A 20,367-nucleotide genomic window follows, 5' to 3' on the forward strand; every position below is an offset into this window, starting at 1 on the left:
GTTATACAGCTGACCACCACCCAGCACAGGGTCTACAGTAGTCTGAGAGCCTCAGAGACCAGCCCCTGGTCTTACACTACTGGTTCATCTCTTGGGGCACTGGTGAAGGCCCTAGGGCAGAGGAGCCAGGGAGATGTGTCCTGAAACTCAGTGTGCCCAGGTCTGGGTACAGGAACAGAGAAGGTCAGTGTTAGGCATAGCCATGAGGTGTCATCCAAAAGCTCACATGAGACAGTGCTAGAAAGTTCAGAGTAAGACGTTTGGGTTAACCTAATCAGAGGATTAATCCCCTGACACAGGGATTAACTGGGTGGTAACTGTAGGCAGGGAAGGTGTGGCTGGAGGAGCTAGGTCACTGAGGGCATGTCATTGGGGTATAAATTTTATCCTTGGTGAAAGGAGAACTGTCTCTCTGCATCCTGGTGGCCATGTCCTGAGCCACTGTCCTGCACCACATTCTTCCATGATGATGTACTGCCACAGAGCAATGGAGTCGGCCATCTATGGGCTGAGACCTCTGAAACATGTGAGTCCCCAAATAAACTTTTCTTCCCTAATTGTTATTGTCAGGTCTTTTTGTCATGGTAGTGACAGAAACAAAACAAAACAAACAAAACTGACTAAAACGGTGTGTAAGTAAGGGAGGCGTGACAGCCTCCCCTCACAGGCCACCCCAGCTCTGCTTCTTGATCTGTCATGGGGCAGCGTCTCTCAGGTCTGGCACACGAGGTCATGGAATGGTCCTGGCCCAGCATGGCTTCCCTGGGCTTCTCCACCTGGTCTCGTTCAGGTGCGGGAATGCCTGCTTCTTCTCAGACAAGCCAGCGGTGGAGGGTGGCCCCTCAGGAAGCCTCCTGGGCAAGCGGGCCTGTCTGCTGCTCCAAAGATGAGCGAAAACCAGAGAGGCAGTGTGTTCCCTGGGCTCTTGGCAACCATTAGATTTGCAGAGTTGTGAGCTGCTCCAGTGTGCAACAAGGAAGCTCAGGCCCAGGGAGTGAAAGGGCCCAGGTCCTGTGGACCATGGCAGAGCCAGCTGAGAACTGTCACCTGGTTCACTGACCTGGTTGCAAAAGCAGAGATGAGAGAGGACCACTGTGGAAGAGAAAGGATCTAGAATGAGGGCCTTCCCCTGGAGGATAGCTAGGCAGGGTAGGTGGGTGGTCTCTAGATGAAAGCTACCTGCTTCCTGGTAGGGGTGAGAGTCACCTGGGAAAAGCTGGCAGGGCAGGCAGGGCAGGCTAGGGGCAAAGGGAAGCAGACATGGATCTTGAAGCCCAGCCCCAGGTCTGCAATATGAAATGTGTGTGTGCACGTGTTTGTGTGTATGTGATGTGAGTGTGGAGTGTGACTGTATGGAATGTGTGTGTGTGTTTGTGTGTGAAGGTGTGTTTGTGTTGTAGGAAGGTGTGTGTGTAGGCATGAAGGGTATGGGTGTGTGTTGGGGGCTGGCTACGTCCTTCCCCTTCCTACCCACAACCAGCCCAGCCTCTCCAGTTTCAGCCGCTGTCCTAAAGAAAACAGCCCAGGACCTGCAGCAGGAAACCAGTGTTTGGATTGCAGGGGCGCCTCTTCCTGCGCCTGCTGGCTGGATGCGGGGAGGGCCCTTCCTACCCACCTGGACCAGACACCAAGTAGGTCAGGAGCGCCTCCCTCCCGGCCCTCAGGGCTGAGGCTGAGCAAGACCAGAGCAAAACCCTGAAAGCGTCCCTCCACTCTCTTTCCTCCTCAGACCCCAAGAGCCAGGGATGAGAGAGAGGTGGACACCCCTGAGGCCACATGGGTGGGAGCTGGTACCTTATTAGGGAGGATGACTGAGCAGACCTGCCGGTGTTACAAATGCACACGTCCACAGGGCCAGCAATGTCACTTTCAGGAATATTCTAGAGATAGCTTATTCATGCAAAAGGGTATGTTCAGAGTCTTGTGAAAACAGAATGGCTGGGAATGGATAAGAGCAGAGTTCGGTCACTGGGCAGTGGCTCAGCCATCTAGTGAACCGCGGTGGCTCTGCAGTGTGCTGAGAAGCTCCCAGTGGAGCTTCGTCGAGGGGTAAAGTGGTCGAATAAAGGGGCACCATAACGTGCGTACTGCTTATATCTGCACAGGCTGGGCTTTTGGAACTTCTATGCCTCGGGCATGCAGTAACTAAAAACGAACAAGTGAACACAGACGGATAAATGAACATTGGAGGCCTAGGGGCTTCTGTCCAGGCTTGACTGTGTGACCAAGGGCAGGTCCCTTCCTATCTACTAAGTTTCCAGTGTGGTCCCAGAGGTCAAAAAGCCTACGAATGGCCAAGTGAGGTCTGTGGCTTGGGATGGGTGGGTGTGGGTTGCAAGTCGCCTTGGGGCCGTCACAACCTCCTCTGCTGCTGCCCCTAAAACCCACTCCCAAGATACGGGGTGCTCCCCAACATGACGTTCCCAAAGTTTCCATTTCTTCTGACCCTTCTTTCTTTTCCGCCATACTGGGGATAGAGGCCAAGGCCTCAGGCGCCCTGCAAGCGCTCTGCCACTGAGCTCCACACATTTCGGGTCAGGGTCTCACAAAGTTGTCCAGACTGGCCTAGAACCTGACATCGCCTGCCTCGGCCTCCTGAGTTGAGTGCCACGGTGCGGCTCAGGCTCCGCTGGCCCTTCTCTGCGTGCCTTCCCATCCTTCCCGAATCCCTCCAGCCACCTTGCCTGGAAGCAGCGCTCACTGATGTCCCTGTGCACCCACTTTTCAAGGCCTTGCTCAGTCGAGTCCTCCTGGGGGCACCAAATTCCCTACCATAGTGATGTCCTTTCCTTCCCCTGAACCTCCTGGCTTCCTCCAGGTTCAAGGTGGGGGGAGGCTCCCCACATCAGCGTCCACACTCCCCAGGTGTAATTCTGTAGCACTCAGGCCTGGCAGTGCTGGTCAGGCCTCCCGGATGCACACGCACAGCCCTGGACATATGGCCTCTGAGGCTCCTGCGGGCCCCACAGTTCCCTTCTTCCTCTAGCCGCCAGCAGCTGGGGCCAGCTGAACTCCACTCAAGGCCTAGCTCACCTCCCAGGGAGGTCCAGGTACAGGCTCAGGCTGGGTCGGGCCTGGGGTGACCCTCTCCTGGGCACCCCTCTGCTGCCGACATGGATGGCACCCTATGCCTGGGAGTAACCTCTTGGGGAAGAGCTTGGAGCAGCTGGAGTCAGTAGGAGATTGATTAATCAAAACCCGAACACATCTGCTGTTAATTAATCCTATGCCAAGGTTAACTCTTCCCTGTCTGGGCTTCCGCTGCCCTTTGGTAGGAAGAGGGGGTGAAAGTAGGCACCCCTCCTTCCCTCCCTCTCTTGGGGTAGCACAAATGGGGGAGAAGGAAAAAGGGCAGGAAAGGGTCGCCCAGTGAGGTGCTTTTAGGGGGTTAAAGGGAGTGTTGCTTTTGAGCATAATGGTCCATGGAAATTAGTCATGAGTCCTGAGGAAAGCAGAGCGGACGAATATCTGTATTTACAGCAACGAACAGAACAGACCCTCCCGCTCCCCTTCCAGTCTTTTCTGTACTGCCCCCCCACGTCTGACCCCAGGCCCAGGCCTGCCTTCTTGGGTCACTTCATGAGCGAGGCCCTGACAAAGCCCAGGAGAGGATCCGGGGAGGGGCTTGGCTGGGGCGGGGCAGGTGTCTCTTTTCACATTTTGCTGTCCTCCAGGCCTGGGGTGGCAGGAGAGGTGGGCACCAGGACGAGAGAGGTAGAGAGGCACACGCCCTCCCCCACCCCTGCCCCCTCCTCTAACTTTCACAGTGTTCCGCAGCCCTGGAGGCTGGTCCCAGAATGGCCCCCACCCTCGTCCCCTCCCACCAGGTCCTTGGTACTGTGGGCCCTGGTAGCAAGCAAGGAGGGCAGGCTTGTCTGTGGTGGGCCCAGCTCCCTGGCTGAGGGGGTCCCAGGGAGCACCCGCCCGTCTCCTGCTGGGGCTGGCGCCTGGGAGAGGAGGGGCTATGGAGGCCCTGGAGAAGGCGGGTCAGGAGGAGAAGCAGAGCCCGCAGCACTCCATGCAGATCTCCAGGCAGTCAGCCGACTCACAGCAGGCGTCCAGGATGCCACAGTCCAGGTCGCAGGGCAGGTCGCAGTCTGCACACTCGCCGGAGCCACAGCAGCAGCAGCAGAGGCACGAGTCCTCGGAGCTGCAGGAGCCGCAGGTGGCGCAGTCCAGGACGATGTTGCACAGCGTCAGGAACTCACAGAACAGGCAGGACAGGACGCAGTGGACACAGCAGTCTGCGGGGAGGCGGAGGGGCAGGCGTCAATGGCGGGGGTGCAGGACAGCCAGCAGCAGCCGCCGCGGCAGGGGTGTGGGGCGCCTGCTGCATGGGCCCCTGTAGTCGGTCCCCACAGCTCTGGGAAGGGGTGACCGTGAGGAGGCCAGTTTCGTCCTAGGCAATGACCTCAGGCGAAGCATGAAGTGCCTCGGGGTGGGCGCTGGGGCCCAGGCAGCCCAGGCAGCCCGCGGCGTATTTGGTTGACACGCGCAGAGTGCTAACGTGTTCCAGGCACTCTCAAGTGCTGCCAATGGGGTAGATTCCTTGAAGCTTCCAACAGCTCTCTGATGTGGCAGCTGTTATTAGTCCCACTCTACAGATGAAAAAACTGAGACACTGAGAAACTGTCACTTCCAAAACACATCCAGAATCCTACCGCCCTTTCCTGGACCATTGCGAGAGCCCCACTCCCTGCCCTTGGCCACCCCTCCCCCAACCTGCTGTCCATTCAGAGCCAGGCTTTGAAAACCTCCAAGGGATCAGGTCCCTCCTCTGCTCAGAACTATTTAATGGCTCCCCCACTTGGAGAAAAAGCCACCTCCTCTTTCCCCAAATGCCAGCTTTCGGTGAGGGCTTCCATCACCCCCATTCCATAGCAACCCATCCCACTCTAGCACTGCCCAGCCCTGCCCCAGGGGACCCAGGCCCACACTAAGTGTGATGGTTAATCTGAACTGTCAACTTGATTGGATTAAGAGATGTCAGTGTTTAGAGGCTTCTGGGTGGGTCAGTGAAGGTGTGTCTAGTAATGATTGTCATGTGGAATAACCAACTGAAGTGGAGAAGCTCCCTTTGGGGGCAGCACCATTCAATAGGATGGTGGCTTGGATGCAATGGAAGTTGGAAGAACAAGGAAGCAGCGGCAGATGCAAGCTCCACTCTTATTGAACGGTTCTTGATTGCGGCTGCAATCGCCTGAGGATATTGGACTCTCGCTTCTTCACTCTTCCAAAGTGGACTCTGCCAGTGTTTCTCCAGGGAGTTTCTCCAGAAACCTTTGGTCTCAGACTAGGGTAGAACTGTTGATCCCTCTTGTTCTGGGCTTCAGCCTCTTGGACTATGCAGCTACTGGCCTTCCAGCTCTCCGGACTGCTGATGGCCATTGCGGACTATCTGGGAGGGAGGAGGGTCTTCCATAGGTCTAGAAGCTATCTCCAAATTGGGTAGGGTAGTTTGTTTCAAATGCAAATCGAGTGAGTCATTACCCTGTTTAAAACCCTCAATGGCTCCCTACTGCCCTTCAGATACAGTCTAGGTCCAACGATGTTGACAAGGCCCTTCCAGAGCTCCTTCCTGTCTAGAGCCTCCCTTTCACCTTCAACTTCATCCCTGAGCCCAACTGCCCTAGCCACTTCTCATCTCTGTGCCAAAGCGCCCTGGCTAGTTCCTCCAACTCAGCCTTCAAGACTTGCCCAGACTCCTTCAGAGCCTGCCCAGGTCCCCCTCCCCAGAGTTCTGGGCTGGCCTGGGTGCCATGCTAATATGAGCCTCTGTGCACAGCTTTATTATTGCACTCGTTGCATCGTGACATGATCCATCTGTGTCTCTTATGAATGCTGTGTGAGGACGTGGGCTGGGTACCCAGCACACAGCAGATGCCTAGGCCACGCTAAATATGACAATCGGCACAGCACACTCCATGGGGCGGGAAGGTTTCCCAATATGTGCCAACATGCACGTTGGATCCTGTTTGCACATGACCAAGCCAGGGTCTCCCAACATGTACGAAGGGAAGGTCAGGCAGCCACTGAGCTACAGGCAGCTGTCTCCCGTGTTGAATCGGTGCCAGGAGGGGCAGGGGAGCCGGCTGCCAGGGTGGCGCCACAGAGGATCTCTGTGTTGCAGGATCAGCAGCGTATCTGGGTCCTCCAACCTCCCCGGTCAAGTTGCATTTTACTCTGGGAAGTGTTCTGCTTTTCATGAGGTCCACTCCTTGGGGGAAGTTTCTTTTCCTTTTCTATTTTTGTGGTGCTGGGGATTGAACCCAGGGTCTGGTGCATAAGTTCTCTACCACTGAGTTCCACCTGCCCTTGGAGGAAAATTTCGGATTCCAGGAATGCAGTGGCTTAGTGGATCAGCCCAGGCGGTTCCATGCCTTGTGGGAGCCATTCCAGAGGGCAGGGATGGGCAGGGGCTGGCTGGCTCTGAGAGCGCAGGTAGCCTCACTGTACCTAGCAGGTGTGCCTTGCAAGTTCACAGACCTGAGCAGGCTTCAAGGGCTTCTGAGAACCCGGGCTCCCGGGCCCCACCCAGAGATCAAGGAGTTCTGCGGTTATTTCTAACCAGCAACGGGGCAAAGATGCCACTTCTGGCTGTGGATCAGGCTTTGGGGAAGCCGGGTTTTGGAGGCTTCCCAGGGGGAGGGGATGGGGGCGCTCACCTTCCTGCGCCTGGAGGGGGATCTGGGAGGTGGATGATTTAGTGCTGCCCTTGCTCTTCTTGCTGCCCTGGCTGGCCAGAGATGGGTGCGTCTGCAACTTCCGGTGAGCCTTGGGGCCACCCAGAGCACCATTCCCAGCACGCTTGGCATTGCCCAGTTCTGAGGGGTGGCCGGAGCCATTCGACAATAGAGGGGTGCAGCCCAAGGGGTTCCCCTGAGGCTGGCCTGGAGAGGTGAGAAGAAAGGACGATGAGGAGGGGTGGGGCCTCCAGTCCCCCCAGGGAGCTCTGCTCTAATCCTGCCTGCCTCTTTCTTAGACGTACCCCAAGGGACCGAGTTAGACTTGTCTTCTGAAGACAGGGAAACTGAGGCTCAGAGCCACACCACGAAACAGCAGCAGCCTGGAGCTCAGGTCCTCACCTTCCTAGCCCAGTGCCTATTCCAGAAAGGCAGGGGCGCAAGGCCAGAGGAGGGGCTCAGAGCCCAGACCCCACCTTCTTAGCCACATGAAACCCCATCCTCTTGCTCACGGGCCCTGGGAGTCTGTCTAGGGTGGTGGTAGTGGGTGGGGGTCGGAGGTTGGGGAGGACAGCAGCGAAGCAGTTAACCTTCACCTCGGCCTCTGCCCAGCCCCCAGCTGTTTTCGCCCTTGGTGCGCTGGGTGATTTATTGGAAACATCTGTTTGGAGATGAACGCCTGGCCTGGAACCCAGGGGCTCCTCGGAGCAGCCCCTCTATCTCCTGCTCCTTCCCCCGAGCCCGCCTGCTTGAGCTCAGACCCTGCCGCCCTGCCCCGCCCCCACGCCTCTGCGGGCTCCTGGGGTCTGGGAAGATGAAACGGGTGGGAAAGCCCCAAGGCCAGGACCCCCGGTCCCCATCGCAGGCCAAACTTCAGCTTTGTCAATGGGGTACAATGAAGCTGGCCCGGGGACTCGACTGAGCCCCTGGTCCTTCCTGGACCTCACTCCGGGGATGCTCACCTGGGGGATGATGGGGGCATGTGTGTTACGGGGGGAGGACTGAGAAGGGGCCATGAGAGCTTTGGGAGCCCCAGCAGGGCCCTCGGTAACTGGGGTGCACTTCAGTCTCTCGGAGATGGGTCTGGACCCCCAGCTCCCTCCAGGCTGTGTGTCTGAGCTGCACAGAAGGGAGATGCATGAGGCCGCAGATGCTGAGGAAATGTGACCTCCGTGTTCTGAAGGGGCTGGGCCTTCTACTTACAGTGGAGGTCACAACGCTGAGAACAGACAGCACTTGCTGCGTGCCAACCTCTGCTCTGAGCACTAGCTTATTATTCTCACTGAATCCCAGAGAGGTACAGTAAGTTGCCCAAGGTCACACAGCTAGTAAGTCTCAGATGTAGGGTCAGCCTGGAGATTAGGAGCTGGGTTAGAGGGCGAGAAGGGGGCAGAGGATGGGAGACAAGGGTCTGGGGAACAAACTGCTAGGGTTACACAATAACTGCTGTCATAACTCGTAGTTTACGTGTTGTGAGCAGTTATGGGTCTGAGGTACACTACAAAGAGCTTTCCAGAATCATGTCTGGCCTTAACCATTATGATAAATCTATCATTAGCCCCATTTCACAGATGGGAAAAGTGAGGCCAGAAAAGGTAAAACTCGCTAAAGTTCCCACAGCTAGGGAATGGGGGTGGGGGCCTGGAGATTGGGAGAAAGGAGCCAAGGGCAAAGTGGGGCACAGGGGGAGGACAGCAGGCAGGCTCTGCAGAGGTTCCAGGCCGGGAGCCTCTGGCCAACCATGTGGCAGGAGCTGGCATCTGGGTAAACAGTGGCAAGGCCATGGGAAGTGGCTGGTTCTGAGTCATCCTGGCTCCACTGAGGGTGGCTGGGATGAGTCCTTGGCCAGCTTCAGTGCCCCTTGCCCTGCTGCCTAAACACAGGCACAGCGGCCAGAGGGCGGGAGAGCATGGTGAGCTGAGGGCCCTGGGAGGTGTGGGCAGACAGAGCCTGCCTGTGGCCTTGGCTGGGGGTGGCGTGGGGGCGGGGTGGGGGCTGAGTCACAGAGCAAACACTGGGGCCACAGACACAGGCGTGTCTGTCCCACTCCCACCCGGCCCCCTCCTCTGTGGCCTCGGCCCTGACCTCCTTCTCTCAATTCTGCTGGTGGGTGTGTCTGGAGGAGGCTGAGGGCGCTGTGCTAGCAGGATTCAGTAGCCTAACTTCCAGGGAGTCCAGCTTAGCCCCAGATGCCCTGGCCGGGTGGGCAGCACAGCAAAGAGCACAGACCAGCTCATGACCAGGATGATTGGTTCTCTGTGCCTCAGTTTCATCATCTGTAAAATGGGCTTGGCAACAACAGCTCTCCCCCTGCCTCACTACAGGTTGATTGAGAGACTGCATGAGCTCATTTGAGGGAAGAAAATTGGAAAGTGAAAATGGATGATGAGGATTTTCTTTAGTTCTTACAAAAAGATCCCCACAGCCCCTTCCCCTGCTCCTGAAGGTGAAGGGAAGAATTGTCTCCCTCCTGGGATTTCCATGGAGACCTTGAGCCAGGCCTGGGAATGGAGCTGAATCTGTTCCTTTGTCTCCAGAGCAATTGGGTGCGTCTCTCCTTCCTTCCAGCCCTGGATCCCCTGCAGGGCGGGGTCGCGTCCTGCTCTGGCTCCCACCCGGCTGGCCCCCAGCTGTCCCTCGGAGGCCAGGGTGCCTCTTCCCTCATGTCCAGAGCCACCGTGCCTACAGCCCAGGTTAATAACCACTGCAGGAAGGTCTTCGTCGACAGACACACAGCAGCAGCACCCGACAGGTCCTGCTACCACAGTGCCACCCTCAAGGTCCTGGCGCGGAGGGGCAGCCCTGGGAGCCCACTGCATTTCTGACAATCCAACTGGCTTGGGTTCTCAGGTCAACCCCTGCACATTGCCACCCCAAAGGGCCCCCTGAACTCACACGTCACAGCTTCTGTGGGTACATCGAGGTCAGTGCTGTCCAGGACCTGGGGAGCCCCAGGGCTATTGCCTTGGGGCATGGGAGGTGCCGCCTCCTCCAGCGAGCCCTCCTCTGCCGTTGCCTCCACAGGATGAGCAGGTCCTGCTACTACCTCCAGCCCAGGCAGGAGGGACAGGGTCTGAGCTAGGGAAAAGCAGATGACTGAGGTACAAGTCCCCGATTCCCTCCTGTTTGCCTGGCCAGGGGCACATCTCAAGGCTCCACACGCCCAGCGAGCCTGCTTCTCGGTCCCCCATTAACCAGCCCTTACTCTACCTGGCAAGGGAACTGACTCCAAGAGAGAACTCACAGACCACAACCTATGAGCAAGCAAGGGCGGGCACCTGTGTGTGTGTGGCATGTCCACATGGAGCAGGGGCCAGGGATCGAGGTATAAAGGGAGGCGGGAGGGGCAGAAACAGCACAGGCACAGGAGCGCACAGCCAACCATGGACAGACAGGGAGAGAGCAAGAATCAAAGGCTCTGGGGCTGGGGCTTAGGGAACCGTGCTCACCTAGCACATGTGAGGCCCTGGGGCCCACCCTTAGCACCACGTAAAAATAAAACAAAGGTACTGTGTCCACCTATAGCTAAAAACTATATTTGCAAAAAAAGAGAACAAAAGGGACGGGAGAGGCAGAAGAAGACAGCATTGAAGGTGGGAATTGGGCCAGAAAGCCAGCGCCATGGAGATCTGGGCAGCCCTGGACAGGAGGAAACTCAATGGCACAAAAGCCAGTGACAAAGATAAAGATGGACGGGGTGGAGCCGGAGGAGAAGGGAATGGGACACAGAGAGAGTGCGGAGAACAGACACTGAGAAACTGGGTCAAGAGAGGATGGTGGTCATGGAGGAGGAGTGAGAGGAACTGGGGGTGAAGAGCAGGGAGGGGCGGCAGGCAGGAAGAGAGACAAGGACACAGCCCAGGAGCGCTGGGGAAGAGGTGAACCGCAGCCGCGTGTAATTATAGTGGCTCTGAGCAGGGTGGGTGGAATGCAGAAATGGAGCCACCTTCAAACCCACAACCCCCCAGGCAGCAGGGCCAGGGCCCCTGGGCCCAGGGGAAGAGGTTGGGGGTGGGATGGGGGCGGGACACAGAGAGCCACTGGGTACAGAGGCCTGAGAACCAAAGCCAGGGGTCAGGGACCAGGACCCAGGCGGCAGCGATTACAGGGCCAGGCTCAGCAGACCGGCCCGTGCAGGGCTGTCGGGATGACAGGGCCTCCCGGCCTACCTCTCCACTCAGACACCAGGTGGAGAGAAAGAGGAGACAAAGAAACAAGAGACTTGGGGAGATCAAAAGGGCAAGGGGGAAGCCCAGCCAACCAAGTGGACAGAGAGGAAGGGGGCCGGCAGAGAAGCCCAGAGTGAGAGACACGCCCTTCCACACACACCCACGAAGACCCCAGAGACGCCCAGACAGAGAGAGGGAAGAATGGCCTCGCAGGCTGAAAAGAAATCAGAGAACAGAGGGGGGGATTACAGGCCTGTCTTTCTCTGAGCTGTCTCCAAGTGAGAAAGAGCAAGGGAGAGGTGAGAACACAGAGCAGATACTCAGAAGATCAATTAAGGTTGGGGCATGCCGATCTAGGGGATGGGAGATGGACCAGGCTAAGGGGACAATCCAGAGGCCACTCTTCCTCCCTGGGCCTGAGCCTCAGGGACCCTGAGGAATCCTTGTTCCAAAGGCCCATGAGGGTAGCACAAAGGACAGCAAGCCCAAGTGGGCATGCTTGCGCCTGCCCAAGGCAAACCACAGGCCCTGCCTGGAGCTGGGACAGGAGGAGGGAGAGGCCTGGGCTCCTGCGACTCCCAAAGGGCTGCACAGCTGTGCACGGGGGGCCTTCCTGGTACCCACAGCTGCTCCAGAGAGGCAAGGGTTAGATTCTCTCCAGCCTCATCTGCTCCTTGGGCCTGCTGAGAGCCCCCCTTGCCATCCGGATTAACTCTACTGAAGCCAAATGGCTTTTGGAAGATCACAGGGCTGGGACAAGAGGGAACAGGCAAGCAGAGATGAGAGTTGAAGGGGAAAAACTGCCTGCTAGACGGAGCTCTCCCAGCCATGAGCCGGGTCTACACACGCTGAGACGCCACTCTTGAGGGCTAGGAACAGGCCTCCCGGAGGAGCGAGGCCTAGGCTTGGGTCCTAATTTTCAGGAAAGGAGGGACCTGCTTAGCTCCAGACCGTGGTCCCCAGAGGATCGTGCCTCGACCCCATGCCCTAAACTGGGGTCCTGACTTTCCCATGTGGTCTCATGGAAAGACCTGAGCAAGGAGCTAGAAGGTTCAAGTCCTGGTTTGTACCAGTTACCAGACTGGATAGGTTAGTGAATTTAAGTTACCTTGCACAGCAAGGGGCCCCAAGAGTAAATGAAATGCATGCTGTGCCCATCATGAGGGGTAGTTCAAGAACACCTCCACCCACCACCCCCTGCCCTCCCTCCTTTCCTTCCCTCCTATCCTCCCTCCCTTTTCCTTCCTTCTTCCCTTCATTCCTTCCTCCCTTCCTGCCTGTGCTGTTTGGTTTACTGTTTATTAAGCACCCACACAGTATCTAGAAATATCAAGCACTGTGTGTCCCAGAACAAGAAGCACCAGGTCACTGCCACAGGAGTTCTCTGTCACAGTGGGGTGGGGCTGTCACAAACACCTAGGGGCAAGAGTTGCAGGGGCATTGATTAGAATCGAGGAGGTACAAAACATGGGCACCTAGTCCAGGTGTGTGTGTCCAAGCTTCCCAGAGAAGGCATACCCACACCAAGTCTCCAGCGATCTTCAGTATAGAAGGGGGATTTCAAGAAGAGAAGCAGGAACCAAGATCCCAGAGTGAGCAGCCACAGCAAGAATGAGATGAGGCTGGTTAGTCTAGAACAACAGCTGGAGACAGCAGGCCTATGTCACTTCCCCGGCTTTCTCCTGAGGTCACCAGGGTGCATAGGGGGTGATACCGTCAGTCCTGGGGTAGACGGCGAAGATTTATTGGCCCCCACGGTTACAGAGGAAGGAAGACCAGAGAGAGTTTGAGGAGACTGGAGTCCCCGGCTCCATCGTCCTCCAACGTGCCCAACTCCCTCTACTCTCCTAACTGTCACCTCCAGGACTGGAAACCTTGTATCCGGCAGGAATTGGGAATTATCAAGAACTCCGACCAAGGTCTCAGGTGGCCAGTGCTGCAGGAAGCCTGCCATTCTGGAGTGATCCTTAGAGCTGAGAGGACAATGAGGTCGGGAAGAAAATCACATCCAGTGGTCTTGACCTGGTCACACAGAGAGACAGACCTAGAGCCAGGAAGGTGGCAAGAGGGACTCAGCACATCAAGAGAAGAAGAGGGGACTCGACCACATGTCCGGTGACAAACAAGCAGAATCAGAAGGAAGAAGATGCTGCAGGAAGTCCCAGCCTGCCAAGAAAACAGTGTCTCAGAGCGCCCAGACATTGTCAGAGGACAGTGCTTGCTTGGAACAGACGGAGCAGAAAAGCCAGATCAGAGGTGGAGTCCATAGTTCGCACATTAAGAGGCCCAAGAGCCCAGTTTTCCTTTCACGACCAAGAGGCAACACTGTCTAGTCGCAGAGGGGAGAATGGCTCTGTCCTGCAGGGTGTAAGTGGAGCAGATGGAGGGAAGGGGCCAGGAGAGGCCAAGAGGGGCCGGCGTGTGGACTGCAATTCACACCGGCCAGAGGGGTGCGTGGAAGGTGCCGAGGTCCCTGGTCACAGCCCCATCCTCCTAGAATGTGCCATTTGCTCCCCCAGTGGCTTACCTGACTAGAGAGCTGCCTCTAATTTGCACAGTGGGCTCAAACATGCTGGTGGCATCTTTGAGCAGAAGCCCCCAACTCTGCACCCCTCCCTCCAAGAGTCCCTACCCGCAATAGGGAAATGGAAAAAGGCAACAGCCTCTTTGATAGAGCACTGCCCATCCCCAAAAGCAGGTGGAAGAGCCGTGTTTAAATCCATAAACCCAAGACGCAAGGCTGAGAGGCTCCCTCTGCTTGCTGTCCACGAAGTCGAGGGGTGGTCCTAGGCCAAGAAGGAACAGGGGGACCTCTTCCACCTGGGATGGACTCACCCCAAACCTGGATAGTGCCCAGGGAGACTGGTGCAGAGAGCAGCCCATGTTCCAGAGCTCCAACACCTGGTCCCTCAGGTCCAGACCCCTCCCTTGTCTTTGTGGATAAGGGATCTGGGCTTCTCCCTTGGATCTCTGACCATATCTGGAGAGAAAGACCAGGACCTCTTCTGATCAAAGTGGCGACTGGAACTCCACACTTCAGTCTCTCCTTGGTCTGCCACTCAAGCCCTCAGTTGACATCTTCAGTGGAATCAATGTTCAAGGGTCCCATGTTCCAGGCAGACTGACCTGTCCACAGCCCTGGGCCATCACCTGGCCTCCTGATCAATCCAGCTATGCTTATATTGTTCCTCTGAACCACTCGCCAAACCTAGCCCAGCCTTCCTGACTCAGAAGGAGCCCCCCATCTCTTCCTCCAGAAAGCCTCTCCTCCCTGAGCCAGGAGTTCCTCCTTTAAGTGGTCTGGTTGCTAAGAAGTTGGCACCTGTGTCCCCTCTTGTGAATCACAACTTGTTCGTCTTCCTATAGAGACTGAGACTTCCCTGCTTCCTCCCCTGGGGTGATGTCTCCTGCCTTCACCTGACCTCCTCAGCAGGCCCTCAGCACAAGCCCGTGGGTGAGTGCTGAGATCTGAGGTTCAGAATGCCCCAAGTCAGGGGAAGAAGAGAGAAAGAGACAGCACTGAGGATTTGGGGAGGCATCTATCCTTGAACCCCAAGAAGGCGGGAGACAATGGACTCCACTGATGCACACGTGGTAAATGCGAATCCCCTAGTCACAGTCTCAGGTCACCAAGCCGAGGACTGGAGAGGGCCTGAGCTGCCAGTTAGGCTGGGTCTGTTGGTTTTATTTTAGGTCCAAAGGTTCCAATTCCCCAGGAAATTCAATTTAGAAGCATGTACAGGAATGTGACGCCCCAGTGCCAGGCAGAAATCCGCTTGTGAGTTAGGGAGCCAGGCTCTGGAGGCCGTCAGGGATGGGTGGGGAAGAGGCCATCGGGGAAGCCAAGGGTGTGAGGGCTTGGCCACCTGCCCCAACCAGAGCTGCCCTGCGTCCCTTGTGCCCTGTCTGCGTCTTGGGCGGCTGAGGGAAGGGGCCAACTTGCTCCCAGGCTGCGCTGCCAGCAGGGCCCCTACGGGCAGTGCGATGGCCTTGCTCTTCTGTGGGTGCTTGGGAGTGGGAGCAGGGAGCTGAGCGGGTCCTGGTCTCAGATGCAGGCACTGTGGGGTTTTGGCTGGGTCTCCTGCGGTTTGGGCTTCCTGGGCAGCAAGCTCATTCTCCCAAGGCAGCAGCCGAGCAAGGCCTCCTGTTATGAAAGCCACATTGTCTGGCCCAGTCCAGGCTGGGGAGGGGGCTTCCTGGGGCACTGGGGGGCCTCAAATTACAGCCCAGGATTTAACCCTTCCAGTTTCCCACCTTGGACCCCGGCGCCTGTCTTGAGCACATTTAGCCTCAGCTTCTGCTGCTGGGCTCGGAACAGGTCAGACAAGGAAGGGACTCTTGGAGGAGGGAGTAGAGAAGAGCACAGAAAATGGATAAGGTGAGGAAGAAAGCAGGGGATGGGAGGAGGCAGGAGGCTGAGGAAGAGAAGAAGAGAGAGGCTGAAAGGGACAGAGAAGCTTCCCAGGCACAAAGACTTCCCAGCCTCTGCCCCTAGTTCTCCCTCCAGGTTGAAGAAGCCCAGTTGTTGTTGTTGTTGTTCTTCTTCTTCTTTTTCTTCTTCGTGTGTGTGTGTGTGTGCGTGTGTGTGCACGCGCGCGTGTGAGTGAGAGAGAGAGAGATTTAATAGAAATTGAACCCAGGGGTACTGGAGTTACAGCTCCAACCCTTTTTATTTTTTATTTTGATACAGGGTCTCACTAAGTTGCTGAGGCTGGCCTCAAATTTGTGATCGTCCTGCCTCAGCCTCCCAAGTTGCTGGGATCAGGCATGAGCCATTGCCCCTAGCAGGAGCCTAATTCTTGACCTGGTTTAGTCCCAAGAAGTCAAAGTTCCTGCTCCAGGGGCCTCATAGCAAGAGCAGGGACTCCAGGCTAGTGAAAATGGGTGGCAGGCACATTGGTCTCATCTCTGTGCAGCTGGCTACTGGCCAGACATCTCCCAAGTGTCCTCACTCTGGTTTAGGAGAGAGATCCCCACCTCCATAGCTGTGGGGTCCACACTAGGCAATAAACTGAGACTCTCCTCTCCAAACTGGCAGACAAGACCCTGTGGGTAGATGTAGAGGCTGAGATCAGAGGAGGTCACCGCAGGAAGTCAGAGTTGGAGGCAGGAGCAGACCCTCATTATTCAGAGTCAAACAGGAAAAGAAAGCCGGGTGGGCTGCATGCGTGGCCGGAAGGCAGAGCTACAGACTAACAGAGGAGGGGCTCAAGTCATGAAATCTGCACTGCGCTTCTGCATCCCACACCCTGTCCCTGAAATCCAGAAGTCCCTCACTTCTTCAAGACCCTGACATTCATTGCGAGCCTCAGGGAGGCACCTGTACAGTAAGGGGTAGTTACTGGGAGCCACCCCTGCAGGACCCCAGCCCAGATCCCCGCAGGGAGTCGCAAACCCTTCTTGCTGGGTTGGGAGGCTCCTGCCCCAGTGGGATGGGTAGATTGGACTCCATGAGGGGGGAAGGGCATCTCTGGAGGTTGTTGACACTGTGTGTGTGTGTGTGTGTGTGTGTGTGTGTGTGTGTGTGCGCGCGTGACTACAGGGTAGGGGCGGTGGGGACTGGCCATGGGGAGGCAAGGAAAGCGAGAGAGACGAGATGGCTAGGAGGGGAGGGGCCGGGTCCTGCAGCCGCTCGTGGCAGACAAAAGTTTTCGGGAAGCGCTCAGCGCTGGTTGGGCTGGGGGAAGGGAAGGAGAGAAGAGCCCAGACACACACCCCCGCGCCCGCCCAAGGCCCCCATAAATATTTACACACTGGGCAGAAACGGTTGGGACACAAATCCCAGACGGACGGACAGACACCACCGTGTGTGTGTCTGTGTCTGGTGGTGGGGCCGCGAGAATCGGAGCCAACTTGGCGCAGCCGCCGCCTCTGTTCGGGGCCCTGCCTCTTCACCCCAGCCCTCTACTCTCCTTGGACCAGGTTCCCAGTACCCAGATTCTCGCCCCACCCCCATCCAAACTCCCCAGAGCCGTCTCCTGGGGACTTAGGAGGAAGAGAACTGCTTCCCACCAGCCTGCCCTGTTCCCGTCCAGCTTCGCTCAACATTCCAGGTTACCTGGATCCGGGGCTGCGTTGGGGGCTCCATGGGGCGCGTCGCAGCGAGAAGGGTGCTGGCCGTTCACCTGGGACATTGGCCCGGGACCTGAGGAAAACAGGGCTTAGAGGGCGGGGTCGACCTCTTCCGATCGTGCGGGGAATGGGGGACAGGCAAGGGGTGACCCAGCTCAGACGCGCGCCTGGGGGCCAACCCGCTGGGCCACCGACTCACTGGTACGCTACTCTTGCCCAGCCGGGATCAGCACGCCCCGCCCGCCATGCGCGCCTGCAGCGGGCGCCGGGTTGGGGGCCACTGGGCTCCGCGGTCTCGCCCGGCGCCCCCTCCCCTCTCACTCGCTGCTTTCTCGCATTTCGGCGCCAGCTCCCGCCGCTCGCCCCCTTCCTTCTTCCTTCTCTGGCTCCAGCCCCCTCGCTCCTCCCGTCTCTTCTCCCCTCCCCTCTTCCCGGGCCCACCCTGGCCCCGCCCCCTCCTGGCCTCCGCCGCCGCACCCCCCACACACCACGTCCCCTCCCCCGCACGGAGCTCGCCGCTGCCCTGCCGGACACGTCTGTCCGCGGGGCGCCCGAGGCCCGAGCCCCCACAGGAAGCCGACTCGGCTCGTTTCCTCCCTGGGCTCAGAGCCGGGCCCCAGTTTCCCCAAATCTCCGCCCCGCGAGGCCCAGGGCCCGGTTGGCTGCACAAGGGGCCGCGCGTTTTCCTTCGGTCCCAAATTCTGTAGAAGTTTGCAGAAAATCAGGAGAAAGAGAGACAGTAAGAGAGAGAAACCACAACCACCTCAGGCCAATGGTTTGAATAATTTCAGTCCCCAAACTTTGTCATCCCAAAGGTGGAAGCGATCAGTTCCTCAGGCACCCTTTGCCCACTCACTTCGGTCTCGGCTCTGGGCCCAAAGCTGGGTGCTTTGGGTCTGGGGCTCAAGGACCACAAGCCCAACTCGCTAGAAGTTGTCCCTCCGGGAAATCCGGCTAGTGACTGCCCAACCTCCCCTGTCCTGTAGCAGCCCTGGGTTAGCATCGCTAAGCCCCCACCCCTAGCAGCAGGGCGTGGGAATTCGTGCCGGAAAACCGACTTTAGAGGCAAAAAGAGGTTCTCAGACTTCAGCCCTTCTTTGGGCTCCAGGCTGAAACTCCAGGCCTTCTCAGACGAGGGTACGTGCAGAAAGGGGAGGGAGGGAGCCCCTTCCAGCAGGGCCAGTCGAGAGCACATCTGGAATTGTGAGTCCTGGTGGTAGGAAGGAGCCGCCGCCAGGCAAGTCGGAGAGGGTGCAGGGACCCTCGTGGTGACCCCGGGCCCCGATCCCTGAGATCCGTGGCTGTGACCTGCCAGGTGCGGCTGGGCGGGCCCATGGGATGATCCTCAGGTGGGACGGCCCGCTGCCGTGATAGCGTCTCGGCCGCACTTGTGGGCTGCCTGGGACCCGCGTTTGGGCTCCACCACCAGGGCCAGTGAGCAATTAGGAAGGAGGCGGCGGCGCCAGGCCTCCTCTCCTGGCCCCGCTTTACAACCAGGATTGGAAGCGGGGAGCTGGGACTGCGAGAGCCGGGCCAGGGACTCGGGAGCTTCTCTTTGGTCTCCCCCCAGTCCTTGAAATTGCTACTTACGGCGCTCGCAGGTCCTCACGGCGCCGTCGGGGCCAGAACTGGGGTGGCCCCCACGGCGCCAGCAGCGCTCTAGCCACCCGCGGCCACGTCCCCGCGGGGCCCGGGTGGCTGCGGCCGGGAGGGAGGCGGGGCGGGCGGGGTGGGCGGGGAGGTGGGGTCCCGCCCTCAAGGACTGACTGCTCTCTGCCGGGACCTGGCCTGGCGCACCGGGTACCGATCCGGATCAGGCTGCTGTCTGGGAGTGTTGGAGAGCCTGGTGCACTACCCTTTCCTGGCACGAGCTGAGTCACCGGGCCCCGCCCGCGCCAGGGCTTGGCAGCATTCTTACCGACTTACCTGGGCCCCCGGGCCGGGCCCCGCCCGCCTCCAAGGACAGCCCCATGCTCTCTCTCTGCCCTCTCCCCAACCGCCGACCTCAGTACTACCCATCCCTCCCTTAGATTCTCAGCCCCACTTCAGGGCCCCTAAACTCTGTGTCAGCTCAGACCTTGGAGCCTTATTGTTCCGAAGTCACTTGCGTGATCCCAAAAGCCCTCTGCATCTGACCCAGTACTAAATGTCTGTTGTGTTGGAAATGTAAAATATATTTTTATTTTAATCCCCTATGCTGATTACACAGGTGTGCTCAGTGTGCAAGGATTCAGCAAGCTGAATATTTAAGTTAAATGAACTTTGGGCATGAATAAAAAGTTTTTTCAAAATCAGCACTCATGAAAATCGGCATTTTAGAACAGAGCACAAAGCATAGGGTTTTGGCATGGAACTAGAGCTCAAATCCCAGCTCCCCAACATCCGTGTTTTTCTGAGAAAGTCCTTTTCTGAGCCGCAGGAGGGATGAGCCATTGTGCCCTCAGACTGTAACCCAGTCTTCATTGTTATCCAGGATTGGGGTAATGAAAGTAAGGGTGGCATGCAAAACCTAAAGGGTGCCAAGATACTTAATATTTTATTTAATTTTTAATTTTCATTTTTGGCACCAGGGATTGAACCCAGGGGCACTTAACCACTGAGCCACATCTCCAGCCCTTTTATTTTTTATTCTTTATTTTGAGACAGAGTCTCACTAAACTACTTAGAGTCTCACTAAGTTGCTGAGGCTGGCCTGGAATTTGGGATCCTCCTGCCTTGGCTTCCCAAACTGGTGGGATTACAGGTGTGGGCCACCATGCCAGGCAAGATACATAATATTTTAAAGCAATTAAAAAAAAATACACACATCAGGACTGGATGAACTGTGGTGGCCACACCTGTAATCCCAGGGACTTAGGAGGCTAAGGCAGGAGGATTGCAAGTTTGAGGCCAGTCTTGGCAATTTAGCAAAAGACCCTGTCTCAAAATAAAAAATAAAAAGTTCTGGGGATGTGGCTCAGTAGTAGGGCAGCCCTGGTTTCAAATTCCACCAAAAACTTGGCATTTTGTTCATCATGGACTTTTTTGCATTGATTTTGATTTTAAATATATTGCAGAAAAATACTGCTTTTTTTTTTTTTTTCTTAATGACTGAGTTTTTCAACCTTAAGTTTTGTGCCTGAGCCAAGTGCCTCCCTTACCCCTGATTTTATATGCTGCACTAGTCCCTGCCCTGCTGTTGTCTCTTCCTGAGGGACCTGGCCAGAATGCCTGGGTTAATGAGAGGAGGTCACAGATGCATGCTCCTGGTACCTTATCCCTCTGCACCCACACCCAGATGGAGCAGTCCTGGAGCCCACTGAGCAGGTTAGAGTGAAAGGCAGAGTCCTTATAGCAGCCTTCGTTCCCATCATGCAGGCCCTACCTGCCCGCGCCTCCATCTCCCTGTACTTATTCCGTTAGAGCCAGTCTGTTTCCTTCCTTCCTTCCTTCCTCTCTCTCTC

At 57.2% G+C, this 20,367-nt stretch overlaps 1 protein-coding gene across 5 annotated transcripts; it reads right to left on the bottom strand.

Annotated features, from left to right (window-relative positions):
• Positions 1-3,452: 3,452 nt before the first annotated feature.
• Mdfi (MyoD family inhibitor) lies at positions 3,453-18,665 on the bottom strand. 5 transcript variants are annotated; one of them, XM_047558694.1, is made up of 5 exons: positions 18,515-18,665; positions 16,911-16,997; positions 9,579-9,756; positions 6,666-6,890; positions 3,453-4,244 (listed from the first exon to the last, which is right to left on the bottom strand). In XM_047558694.1, the coding sequence occupies exons 2-5, from the start codon at positions 16,938-16,940 to the stop codon at positions 3,988-3,990; spliced, it is 690 nt and encodes a 229-aa protein (XP_047414650.1). In that variant the 5' UTR covers positions 16,941-16,997; positions 18,515-18,665; the 3' UTR covers positions 3,453-3,987. The 5 variants fall into 5 exon arrangements, with proteins under 5 accessions (XP_047414650.1, XP_047414647.1, XP_047414649.1 ...); XM_047558691.1 differs by having other exon boundaries at positions 9,579-9,761; XM_047558693.1 differs by lacking the exon at positions 18,515-18,665 and adding an exon at positions 17,124-17,301.
• Between the last annotated feature and the right edge of the window lie 1,702 nt (positions 18,666-20,367).

This window comes from Sciurus carolinensis, chromosome 7 (assembly GCF_902686445.1).
Source record: "Sciurus carolinensis chromosome 7, mSciCar1.2, whole genome shotgun sequence".
In the NCBI taxonomy this organism is placed as follows: domain Eukaryota; kingdom Metazoa; phylum Chordata; class Mammalia; order Rodentia; family Sciuridae; genus Sciurus; species Sciurus carolinensis.